General features: G+C 46.2%; 1 protein-coding gene across 3 annotated transcripts in view; it reads left to right on the forward strand.

The window, feature by feature from the left end:
* The window catches only part of LOC139541436 (desmoplakin-A-like), a 45163-nt gene extending 36027 nt beyond the window's left edge, over nt 1-9136 (forward strand). Inside the window, exons 22-24 of one of the 3 annotated variants that reach the window (XM_071346095.1) lie at nt 1246-3072; nt 4190-4387; nt 4520-9136. In XM_071346095.1, the coding sequence (XP_071202196.1) occupies nt 1246-3072; nt 4190-4387; nt 4520-7762 (5268 nt within the window). In that variant the 3' untranslated portion in view covers nt 7763-9136. The remainder of the gene's footprint in view (nt 1-1245; nt 3073-4189; nt 4388-4519) is intronic. The other 2 variants (XM_071346096.1, XM_071346097.1) reach the window with 2 other exon arrangements.
* Nucleotides 9137-13319: the final 4183 nt, after the last annotated feature.

Below are 13319 nucleotides of genomic sequence, written 5' to 3' on the forward strand. Positions count from 1 at the left end.
CAAATCATTTCTATAAATTAAGTACATTAAATTGGCTTTACAACGGGTGTAGAGCCTATCTTGCATACATATGTGGCGCGTGAGTTTGAAGTTTGGGGAAGATAATTTTCACCATGAAAATGCACCTTTATGATAAAAGTATTACATGCAATCATCACATTTGTGGTCACTTTTGAAAATTGTGTTTTCCCAGTAATGGAACATTTGCACTTACAGCCTACTGCTGTAGGAGCATTGCTGCACTTATAATGTGAAGAAATAGCCTAATAGTTTATCAACATTTTAAGATAAAAGTTCTGACCTGTTGTGTCAGCCTCACTGCATTAAAAAAAGTGTTTTTGATGATAGTGGTTGTATTAATATGGAATCTACCTCATCCCACAACTGTCCCAGACTGTTTGCAATATTTATTTCTCGCACAGAATAGAATAGGTCAACTTTCATACTATGGGGGATAGTAGATTGACATAGGCTAGTGCTTTTGCTGTCCGTTAGGCCTACTCATCTTGTTGGTTGACGAAAAGTAAATGTGGACAGTTCTTCCAATATCTTTAATATGCACCTCTGAATTGAATAAGGACGCTCACAGTTGCATCCCCGATGTGTCTGTCTTCACTTGTAGCCTGTGAGAAAGACCCGATCACATGACAGGTAGCCATGTGAGTGAGAGGTGCTTCGAGCATACAGCCGGGAGAAGGGGATCATAATTATTATATTCAGCCCAAGGGCACAACGGCCACTGGCCGCAAAAGGCATGTATTGTTTTAGGGGGCATTACGGTTACACAAAGTGATGCCGCTGGGAAATTCTAGGCATTATCAAGTGCTTGTCAGATTGTGAATGAGGGACTGATGAAGTGTGTACAGCCTGCAAAAAAACTAAGCAGAGCTCATGCCTTTCATGCTATTTTTTTTCAAATCATCATTAGAGTTGCATCATGCAGTCTTAGAATGTATTAAAATTCAAAACATTTAGCCCAATGTTTGGATCACAACTACAGTTACATAAATAACTCTAAATTAAGCATGTATGATGTGCTTATGTTAATTTAGCGGTCAATTACTGTGAGACTGGCAGTTACAGTATTTGCTTGACAATCACCAGCTGACTAAATTTCATGACCGCCACAGCCCTATTTTGGAGCACCAGTGCTACCAATGATTTTTTTTTTTATTAAGAGCCCTGCATGTACTTCTTCCACTCTACCTCACACCTGGACCCGAATCCTTCCTTCTCCTCCTCTAGATGCGTAACACCAGGATCGACCTGTTGGAGGAGGAGCTACGGCTCCTCAAAGAGGATATCAGGTACCGCAACACTAAGAACAGTTCTCTGGAGGAGGCGTTAGCTCGCTACCGGCTGGAGCTGTCCCAGTCGCAGGAGCAGCTCCACTCTGTGGAGGAGGTGAAGAGGAGCAAGGCCCTGCAGTGCAGCGTCACCCAGGACTCCCTGGCTTCCACTCACAGCCAACTGAAGGAGCTGCAGGAGCAGGTGGCCCGCCTCACCTCCCTCATCGAGGACGAGAAGAGGAAGAGGATGCTGGCGGAGGAGCGCTACAGGGAGCAGCAGGAGGAGCACGAGCAGGTGCTGAGGAGGAGGCAGAAGGAGCTGGAGGAGGCCAACTGGGCAAAGATGGAGGTGGAGAAGAGCGTGGGGGACCGGGATAGGGAGGCAGAGAGGCTACGGAGGCAGCTGGAGGAGGAGGTGCGACGCTGCAAGGACCTGGAGCAGGAGCTGTCTAAGGTAAGGAGCCAGTGCAGTGTGGAGATCAGTAACCTAAAGCTCAGCTACGAGTCCCAGATCACCTTCTGCAGGACAGACATCCAGCACCTGTCTGCCCAGAGGGAGGAGGTGGACCAGGGCATCAGACTGCAGTGTGACAAGCTAGAGGCCGAGAGGAGAGACCAGGAGGACCAGCTCAGGAGAATAAAGGTGTGTCTGAGCCAGGCCGAAGAGCAGAGGAGGAGGGCCGATGAGGAGGCGCATGCTCAGAGATCTGTGGTCACAGAGGAGGTGCGAAGGAGGAGGGAGCTGGAGGCTCAGGTGGAGATGTTAGTTAGGGAGAGAGGGGAGGACAGTAATCAGTATAGAGAGGAGGTGTCAGAGCTCACAAAGGCCCTGCAGGAGAGGAGCGGCCAGCAGGTTCTCCTCACACACAGCCTGGAGGAGGAGCAGAGGAGGAGGAGAGCCCTGGAGGAGGAGAGGATCAGGCTTGAGCTGCTCCTGGGGGAGATTCAGGCCAAGCAGGCCTCCTACTCCCAGGCTGTCACCCGGCTGAGAGAGGTGGAGGAAGAGCTGGTTAGCATCAGTACAGAGTTTAAGAAGGAGAATGGTGAGAAGAATAAGGCAGAGCAGAGTGTAACCAGGTTACAGGGACACGTCAGGGAGCTGCAGGCCACGGCTGATAGGCTAGAGGGGGAGGCGGAGGCCCTGAGGAGAACCAACCAGGAGGAGGTGACCAAGAGGAGGCACGTGGAGACAGAGCTCCAGAAAACCACCCACACCATGCGGGAGTACACCAGCACCATCGCCACCCTACGCCGGAGCCAGGAGGAGGCCCAAACCACGGTGAGGAGGGGAGAGGAGGAGCACAGGAAGCTCCAAGTGGAGCTGGAGAGTAGGTTGAAGGAGTTCAAGGCCTCCACTGAGCGCCTGACATCCCTGAGCTCGGAGCTGAAGTCTCTCCAACAACAGCTCCTCCAAGAGCAGGCTAAAGTCCGCGAGGCAAACATGCGCAATGAAACACTCTACAAGACCATCGAGGAAAAGAGCCTGGCAGTCAACGAGACCTCTGTAGAACGGGAGAGACTCCAGACCCTGACCCAGACACTGACCAAGGAGCGACTGCGGCTCGAGGAGGAGCTGAGGGGAGTGAAGCACGAGAGAGAAGAGTTGCTGAGAACCAGGCAGGGGGCTGATGACGAGCTGGTGTCCCAGAACACTGCTCTGGAGCTGCAGCTAAAGAGCAGCTTGAGAAGCAGCGTGGAGACCCAGATCCTCGTGGCAGAGCTCTCTTCAGAGAGGGAGAAACTCAGGATGGAGATAGATCAAGTCCAGAGGCAGGCCATGGAGGTACTTGTCTTGGACCTTTAGAGGTTCATGTCGGACTGTTCTGTGTTTCTCTAAATCAAACTATACTCCTTCAGTAAGTCTTAGTGGAATAGGCTTTAGGCTGGCTATGGACAATGCTTTCTCTTGCATGCTGAAATACCTCCTGTTGATACCTTTAATTGTTCTTTGTTTAGTTTTTTGCTCTAATTAGATTGTGAAACACATACAAGTTATTCTTCTGTGATGGAATTTGCAATCGTTAGATTAAAAACAAAACTCATGCAAACGCAATCTCTGCTTCCCCTTCTGCCTTCTCTCACAAAACTGTTGTCCCACCCACAACTATACTCTTAGAAAAAAAGGTGTTATTTAGAACCTAATATAGTTCTTCGGCCCCCTTTTTGATTCCATGTTGAACCTTTTTGGGTTCCATATAGGACCCTTTTCACAGTCGGTTCTACATGGAACCCAAAAGAGTTATACGTGGAACCAAAAAGGGTTCTTCCTGTAACTAAAAGGGGTTTTCCTATGGGGACAGCCAAAGAACACTTTTTTTTCTTAAGAGTCTTCTGTGATTGACTAATCAGCATGCTTTTTTGCCATTGCTTGTTTTGTCTACAATGATCCACAGTGTCTACATCATCACTGGTCCTGTGGTGTCTGTTTGTGTCTCTCTAGTGTCATCCTCAAGTCCTTGTCTAGTCTTGAAGTCCCTTTGTCTAGTCTAGATATCAGTCCTAGTCTACTGTGTCTGCCTATTTCCTTTGTACATTCTAGAAACCTACAATGTACAAATGTGCCATTAATTGCACTCATTCTTGATTGAGTGTGAATTGTGTTGATGTATCCATGTTGAGGTTCAACTGGTAATCTCTTTACTCTTATTTTAATTGACAAATGCTCATGTGTGGGTAAGTTATTGGAGCTGTGTTGTGTTTCTTCAATAACAAAGCATGCGGTCACATGTCATTCCTATTGTAAATGCCAAATCAAAATATTGACATTTTTAAACAATAATTAATTATTATTCTCAAACAAATTGTTCAACTAATATTTTGCCCCTTCCTCTGTCTCTCTCCTCCCCCTATCTCCTCTCTCCCTCCCCATCTTTATCCCTCAACCCCTCTTCCCCATCCAGACCTCCTCTCTGATCCAGTCCACCAAGACCCAGTACAGTGAGATGGTGGTGGAGAGAGATGCTCTTCTGCTAAAGCTGAAACAGACAGACCAGGACAGGGCCAGGTCCCAGAAGCTGGAGGAAGAACTAAACCGCATCAAACTCTCTCTGGAGTCCGAGTTACGCCTCAAACTGCGTCTGCAGGAGGAGAACGAGAAGGTGTTGTATTGTTGTTTTCACTTTTGCTGTCTAGAAGCAACTTTAATGTATATATTTATTTTAAATTTGTCAAATAAAATTAATTCATCCATCCATTCCTTTATCCATTCCTTCATACATTCATCCATTCAGGTCAAGAATGACTTCCAATACTGGAAGGGCCAGTACGAGTCCAAGGATGGTGCAGTGAGGCAGTTCGACTCCGTGAAGGAGAAATTGGAGCGGGAGAGGAGCTCTCTTGAAACTGAGATTGAACGGCTGATGAGAGAGCTGAGGGAGGGGGAGGACAGGTATAAGAGCAGGCTGCTGATCACGCAGACCCAACTCTCTGAATTGACCTCTGTCAGAGACACCCTGGAGGCAGATTTGAGGAAACTCCAGGAGCGGCATAACGCCTGCGCAAAACACACCCAGACGGACGAGAACGGGAAGAAAGACCTGGACCCCGCCACACTGATTTTCGACAGTGTCCGTAAGACAGTGACAGCCAAGCAGCTGCTAGATTGTGGGGTCATCGACAAGTCAACCTATGGCCAGTTGTTGAAGGGTCAGAAGACGGTCCGTGAGGTATCTGTGGACATCAAACTGAACCTGAAAGGGACCGGCATCATTGCTGGTGTTGCTGGAGACTGTCAGGATAAAATGACTCTCACAGAGGCCAAGAGGGCCAACATCCTCTCTGAAGACAGCGCCATCTTGCTGCTGGAGGCACAAGCTGCCACAGGCCACATAGTGGATCCCAGAGCCAACGAGAAGATGTCGGTGGAGGAGGCAATTAAGAGAGGAGTGGTGGATGAGGAGGATAGAGAGAGGTTGCTGGCTGCAGAGGCTGCCTGTCTGGGGTACCGCGACCCCAATACTACCAAGCCCCTGTCAGCAGGCCAGGCTATGAGGAAGGGCCTGATCAATAGAGACACAGCTCTACGGATGCTGCAAGCCCAGGAGTCTGTTGGGGGCATCATAGACCCTGTCCTCAGTGTCTTCCTCCCTAAAGATGCAGCCATGGACCGGGACCTGATTGACGAGGACCTGTACAGGGCCTTAAACCAACGACCTGAGTGTTACCTGGACCCAGACACCCAGATGGGAACCAGCTACGTCTCCCTAAAGAGGAGATGCAAGTCCGAACCCACCACTGGTCTCCTGCTCCTCCCTGCCCCAGAGAAGCCCATGACGGTGAAGGGTCTCAGGGGAGAGGTGTCTATCAATGATCTGATGGATGCTAACCTCTTGGAGAAATCAGACATGGACCAACTGAAGGATGGAAAACTGACCAGCCAGGACATCGAGGACAAGTTGAGGTCGTACCTCCGAGGCTCCACCTGCATCGCAGGGGTCTATGACGAGGCCAACCACAAGACCCTATCCATTTACCAGGCCATGAAGGAAGGGTTACTGAGGCCCGGCACAACCCTGGAGCTCCTCGAAGCCCAGGCTGCCTCGGGATTCATGATCGATCCCATCAACAACCTCTGTCTGACCGTGGCCGAAGCCTACAAGAGCGGCCTGGCTGGGCCAGAGTTCAAAGACAAACTCTTGTCTGCAGAGAGGGCCGTCACCGGGTACAAAGACCCAGGCACAGACAAGATCATCTCTTTGTTCCAAGCCATAGAGAAGGGGCTGATGGAGAAGGGACATGGGATCCGTCTACTAGAGGCTCAGATTGCCAGCGGTGGCATCATCGACCCCAGGCACAGCCACCGCATCGAGGTGGAGACTGCCTATAAGAAGGGCTACTTCGGCAAGGAGATGAACCAGATCCTGACAGACGAAGCGGATGTCTCCAAGGGCTTTTTCGATCCCAACAACCAGGACAACCTGACTTATCTCCAGCTAAAGAAACGCTGCATCATAGACCAGAAGACTGGCCTGTTTCTCCTGCCCATCAAGGACAAGAAAAAGGAGCCTCCACAGACAACGACGCAGAAGAATACTCTGAGGAAGAGGAGGGTGGTGATTGTAGACCCAGACACCAATAAGGAGATGAGTGTGAAGGAAGCATACGACAAGGGGCTCATCGACTACGAGACCTTCCTGGAGCTGTCGCAGCAGGAGTGTGAGTGGGAGGAGATTACGATCACAGCCCAGGATGGATCCTCGCGATTGGTCATCATCGACAGGAAGACTGAGATCCAGTATGACATCAGAGAGCTGCTAGAGAATAAGGTGATTGACCAATCAGTGTACGACCAGTACCAATCCCAGAAAATCACTCTCGCACAGTTTGCTAAAATCATCACCAGCAAGACCAACTCCACCAGATCCTCCTCCTCAACATCCTCATCCAAAGCCAGACCATCAGCAACATCAGCATCCTCCCTGTCTTCATCCAGCACCACCTCTCAGCGGATCACTTCCAACAAGGCTGAGAAGACGAGCTCCATCATTGGTGGCTCCACCACTGGCAGCTCCACCATAAATGGCTCCAGCATTGGCAGATCCTCTGGTGGCTCCCTTGGCAGTTCCACCTCATTCAGAACCACCACCATCAGCTCCTCTACCCAGCCTGATGGCCCTCCCTCCCACAGCTCCCTGAAGAACATCGCCAGCATCTCGGTCTCCCTGGCTGGCCCTGCTGAAGCTGTGGTCTTGGATGGGGAGCGAAGCCCTGTGGGCGCCATCTTTGACATGGAGGCCCTAGAGAAGATCTCCATCTCTGAGGCCCACAAACGTGGCCTGGTGGACAGCATCTCTGCCCAGAGACTACTGGAGGCCCAGGCTTGCACAGGAGGCATTGTAAACCCTTCCGATGGCAAGCGCCTGTCCATCCAGGAGGCCTCCCGCCAGGGGATCATCGAGAGTGACATGGCTACCAGGCTGAAGCCCGCCCAGAAGGCCTACATTGGGTTTGAAGACGTCAAGTGTAAACGCAAGATGTCCGCCGCCGAGGCCATGAGGGAGAAGTGGCTTCCCTACGAGGCGGGCCACCGCTTCCTGGAGTTCCAGTTTGTCACTGGAGGCCTGTACGACCCGGAGCTGGGCCGCAGGAGAACCATCGAGGAAGCTCTCAACGTGGGCTGGCTGGACGGGAGGGCAGCCCAGAAGCTCCAGGACATGAGGCACCACGCCAAGAACCTAACCTGTCCCAAGACAAAGCTGAAGATCTCTTATAAAGAAGCGTTGGATAACTGCTTGTTGGAGGAGAATACGGGAGTCAAGATGCTCCAGGCTGCCTCCACCTCCTCCAGAGGGATCAGTAGTCCGTACAACTTCTCTTCGGCTCCCGGGTCCACCTCGGGCTCCAGGACCGGGTCGAGGACAGGCTCGCGGAGAGGCAGCGTGGACCTGGGGTCGCCTAGCTCCTCCAGCCGATACAGCGTCATAAGCAGCTCCACCTACAGCCGCACCTCCTTCAGTTCTAGCTCCATTTCATAGGGGAAAGAGGGAAAACTATTCATTAACTTAGTTGTCTTACTCTTTGCATACTTTTAGTTTTTGTTTTGACATATTACCTTTTGCTTTACTTATGTAAGGAAAACCTGCTTATTGGTCAGTTAGAAATGTGCCTGTCCTAGATAGAGGTACCATCACATGTTGTTTGTTCTGTTTAAAGTGGTAAAAGATGGATAAGAATGGAAAAACACATTTGTAGGTGTTTGAATTGAAGTAAAATTTTATGTATACTGAACAAAAATATAAAATGCAACAGAACAATTTCAAAGATTTTACTGAGTTACAGTATGTATAAGGAAATCAGTCAATTTAAATAAATAAATGAGGTCCTAATCTATGGATGTCACATGACTGGGCAAGGGTGCTCCCACTGGGGAGCCAGGCCCTGCCAATCACAATGAGTTTTTTCCCCACAAAACGGCTTTGTTACAGATAGAAATAGTCCTCAGCAACCCCCCCACACAAGACCTCAGACAATCCCACAATCCCGCAGGTCAAGAAGCCGGATGTGGAGGTCTTGGGCTGGCGTAGTTACACGTGGTCTGCGCTTGTGAAGCCGGTTGTACGTACTGCCAAATTCTCTAAAAATGACATTGGATGTAGCTTATTGTAGAGAAATGAACATTAAATTCTCTGGCAACAGCTCTGGCGGACATTCCTGCAGTCAGCATGCCAATTGCACGCTCCTTCAAAACTTGAGACATCTGTGGCATTGTGTTGTGTGACACAACTGCACATTTTAAAGTGGCCTTTTATGGTCCCCAGCACAAGGTGCACCTATGTAATGACCATGCTGTTTAATCAGCTTCTTGATATGCCACACCTGTCAGGTAGATGGATTATCTCGGTAAAGGAGAAATGCTCACTAACAGGGATGTAAACAAATGTGTGCACAAAGTTTGAGAGAAATAAGCTTTTTGTGCGCGAGGAACATTTCTGGGATTTTTTATTTCATCTCATGAAATATCGGACCAACACTTTACATATTACATTTATATTTTTGTTCAGTGTAAATTGGCTTTGTACTCTGACAGCCTGATACGACCACTTCGTTGTCAGACATTATTTTTCCAAACTCCATAGTACTACAGTTTAAATTTGATTCATTTTGGTGACAATAATTAGAGAATGTAATGAATGTATAAAAGGTTGGATGGGAGAGGGTTAGTGTCTTGTGTGTTTTGGAGAACATTAATAGGTGTTATGTTTACTTTGAATTCGGAAGTACAGTAGTGTTTCTTGCATGGGATGTCATAACATTGCTTAGTGTTTATACTGTTAGTGTAATATGGGGATGTCTTCTTTTAACACATGGTAACACTTTTTCTATTTCTCCAAATAAAATGTTACATCATTGCACTTGTGTCTGTGTGAAATAGCCTATAATATCATATGGTCAATAAGATTGTGATGATTTTGGTACGAATACATGAAAATACCACACTAAGCCAAATATATGAGCATCATGACATGTATTCATAGTCATAAATATTGTGTGAAATAAACACAGAAATTGTTAATGATCGGTTAGAATACGTGTCAAACTCATTCCACGGAGGGCCGAGGATCGGCGGGTTTTCGCTCCACCCTCGTACTTGATTGATGAATTAAGGTCACTGATTAGTAAGGAACTCCCCTCACCTGGTTGTCTTATTTCAAAAGAAAAAACAAAAACCATCAGACATTAGGCCTTCCATGGAATGAGTTTGACACCCCTGGTTTAGACTGTGCCAGATGGCTCTCACATAAAACCTAAATGTTCCTGGTCAGAGAGTTTTCAAAATCTGGTTTAGAGAATAAATAACATACTCAAATAATGAATCGTATAAATCGTCCAATTTTCAACTATACAAGTCTGTCAAACTTGAATTTCTGAATTAAACTCATTAGATTCTAGTGGATTCTAGTGGACATTGGATTGCAGTAGACCAGGTATTCCAAAACGGGTACACGCAATAAAAATGTGATTCACATTTAATTTTTTTTTTTTTTTTTAATTCTTCACATTTTCAAACAGTCCATTTATATTTTCCAACGGAGCTATACATTTGGGTGAGGTTTTTTTCTCACCTGAGTAGCCTCGTTTCACTGCCAAAAATAAAATTAAACCATCTAGTGTTCAACGGAATAACATCACAATGTCAAATACAGGTAGCCTAGTCAAATAATTAACATCCAATCACATTAACTGTTACTCTCGTGGGAATTCCACTAACGGTCCGTATGTAGCCAAACGTACAGTGGCTTGCGAAAGTATTCAACCCCCTTGGCATTTTTACTATTTTGTCTTACAACCTGGAATTAAAATTGATTTTTGGGGGGTTTGTATCATTTGATTTACACAACATGCCTACCACTTTGAAGATGCTGGAAGGTAAATCTCCGTCCCAGTCCCAAATCTCTGGAAGACTGAAGCAAGTTTCCCTCAAGAATTTCCCTGTATTTAGCGCCACCATCATTCCTTCAATTCTGACCAGTTTCCCAGTCCCTGCCGATGAAAAACATCCCCACAGCATGATGCTGCCACCACCATGCTTCACTGTGGGGATCGTGTTCTCGGGGTGATGAGAGGTGTTGGGTTTGCGCCAGACATTTTTTCTGGCCACTCTTCCGTAAAGCTCAGCTCTGTGGAGTGTACGGCTTAAAGTGGTCCTATGGACAGATACTCCAATCTCCGCTGTGGAGCTTTGCAGCTTTGCAGCTCCTTCAGGATTATCTTTGGTCTCTTTGTTGCCTCTCTGATTAATGCCCTCCTTGCCTAGTCCGTGAGTTTTGGTGGGCGGCCCTCTCTTGGCAGGTTTGTTGTGGTGCCATATTATTTCCATTTTTAATAATGGATTTAATGGTGCTCTGTGGGATGTTCAAAGTTTCTGATATTGTTTTATAACCCAACCCTGAGCTGTACTTCTCCACAACTTTGTCCCTGACCTGTTTGGAGAGCTCCTTGGTCTTCATGGTGCCCCTTGCTTAGTGGTGTACCAGACTCTGGGGCCTTTTTGAACAGGTGTATATATACTGAGATCATGTGACACTTAGATTGCACACAGGTGGACTTTATTTAACTAATTATGTGACTTCTGAAGGTAATTGGCTGCACCAGATCTTATTTAGGGGCATCACAGCGAAGGGGGTGAATACATATGCACACACCACTTTTCCGTTTTGTATTTTTTTAAACAAGTATATATATTTTTTCACTTCACCAATTTGGACTATTTTGTGTATGTCATTACATGAAAATCAAATAAAAATCCATTTAAATTACAGGTTGTAATGCAAAAAAATAGGAAAAATGCCATGGGGGATGAAAACGTTTGCAAGGCACTGTAGCTGTTGCTCATGTTGGTATCTCTACTGATGGCGCAAAAGCCACGACAGGGAGACATAGTGGAGTAGAAACGCGCTTGCAAGCTGTTGCTTCCGACACCACTTGGGTACACTGCAGCCTCCACCGAGAGGCTTTTGCTGCCAAGGGAATGCCTGACAGCTTGAAAGACGTTTTGGACACTACAGTGAAAATGGTTAACTTTGTTAAAGAAAGGCCCCTGAACTCTTGGGTATTTTCTGCACTATGCAATGATATGGGCAGCAATCATGTAACGCTTTTACAACATACAGAAGTGCGCTGGTTATCAAGGGGCAAAGTATTGACATGCTTTTTTTTTTTTAAATTGAGAGACGAGTTTAAAGTTTTCTTTACTGACCATCATTTTCACTTGTCTGACCACTTGCATGATGACGAGTTTCTCACACAACTGGCCTATCTGGGTAATGTTTTTTGAATCTAGGATTACAGGGACTCTCCGCAACTATATTCAATGTGCGGGACAAAATTGAGGCTATGATTAAGAAGTTGGAGCTCTTCTCTGTCTGCATTAATAAGGACATCACACAGGTCTTTCCATCATTGTATGATTTTTTTGTGTGCAAATGAACTCAAGTTTACGGACAATGTCAAATGTGATATAGTGTGAAGGATGGTTTTGTTCTCTTTTAACATAAATATATGCCTTATAGAAGTAGGACATGTTAATCACAAAACATAGCGTGACTGCAGAAAAGCTGTTGTTAATCTAGGGTGTCGACTGTGCAAACCACAAGGTTGAGACAAGATGGAAAAATGCTGAATAACAAGAAAACAGGAACTGAGGAATGTGTAGGGAAAATGCTGAATAACAAGAAAACAGGAACTGAGGAATGTGTAGGGAAAATGCTGAATAACAAGAAAACAGGAACTGAGGAATGTGTAGGGAAAATGCTGAATAACAAGAAAACAGGAACTGAGGAATGTGTAGAAACCAACAAATCAGTTCAATCTTCACAAACAACATTCCGGACATTTTAATCCTGAGTGCTGTGTCTGGGCACCACCGATAGGCTAGCAAGTTTAAACCACGCTAAGCCTCTACTGTGACAGGCCAACTCTGAAGTTGGAACTACCACTGACACAGTATAAAAGAAGATGTCTGTACTATTTCAGTCAGTTCCCTGCTTTACCCTGCGTGGTGATACAGTGAACCCGTATATACGAAAATTGCATTTACCATTTATTGCTTGGGTTTTTAATTAAAATACTTAAAATATATTCGGTGACTCTGAATCACATTTTGTCCTGATACCAGATTTGAACTGACGCAAATCTCTTTCAATAGCAAAGCCCCTGAGTGAGTTGGGTGCGCAATTACGCAGGTACTTTCCCAAAACGGATAACACAAACAACTGGATTCATTATCCCTTTCATGCCCTGCCTCCAGTCCACTTACCAATATCTGAACAAGAGAGCCTCATCGAAATTGCAACAAGCGGTTTTGTGAAAATTGAATTTAAATCAGAAGCCACTGCCAGATTTCTGGATTGGGCTGCGCTCAGAGTATCCTGCCTTGGCAAATCGGCTGTTAAGACACTGATGCCCTTTGCAACCATGTACCTATGTGAAAGTGGATTCTCGGTCCTCACTAGCATGAAAACTAAATACAGGCACAGACTGTGTGTGGAAAATGATTTAAGACTGAGACTCTCTCCAATACAACCCAACATTGCAGAGTTATGTGCATCTTTTCAAGCACACCCTTCTCATTAACCTGTGGTGAGTTATTCACAATTTTCGATGAACAAATAAGGTTGTATATGTAAAATGGTTAAATAAAGAGCAAAATGATTGATTATTATAATATTAATATTTGTGGCCTGGTCCTATAAGAGCTCTTTGTCACTTCCCGTGAGCCGGGTTGTTACAAAAACTCACACTCATTCTTATGTTTAATAAATGTATCGTATAGTAGGTGTGTGGCAGGCTTACAATGATGACAAAAAACAACATTTGAGAGTGCGCTGACCCAGGTGTACGCAGCTGGAGGTTGACTGTTTGAAGGCGTACGGGACTATAAAAAGTTTGGGAACCACTGCAGTAGTTTTTCTCCCAGCTACACTACACCAAAACGTGACTACAGCAAATAATATGATGTACCCTACTTTTTTTGTTGCTTAAAAATAAAAATGTATTTTATTTTGATTTATCAGGGGGTGTTGCAGCACCCTT

Source organism: Salvelinus alpinus, chromosome 16 (assembly GCF_045679555.1).
Source record: "Salvelinus alpinus chromosome 16, SLU_Salpinus.1, whole genome shotgun sequence".
NCBI lineage: Eukaryota > Metazoa > Chordata > Actinopteri > Salmoniformes > Salmonidae > Salvelinus > Salvelinus alpinus.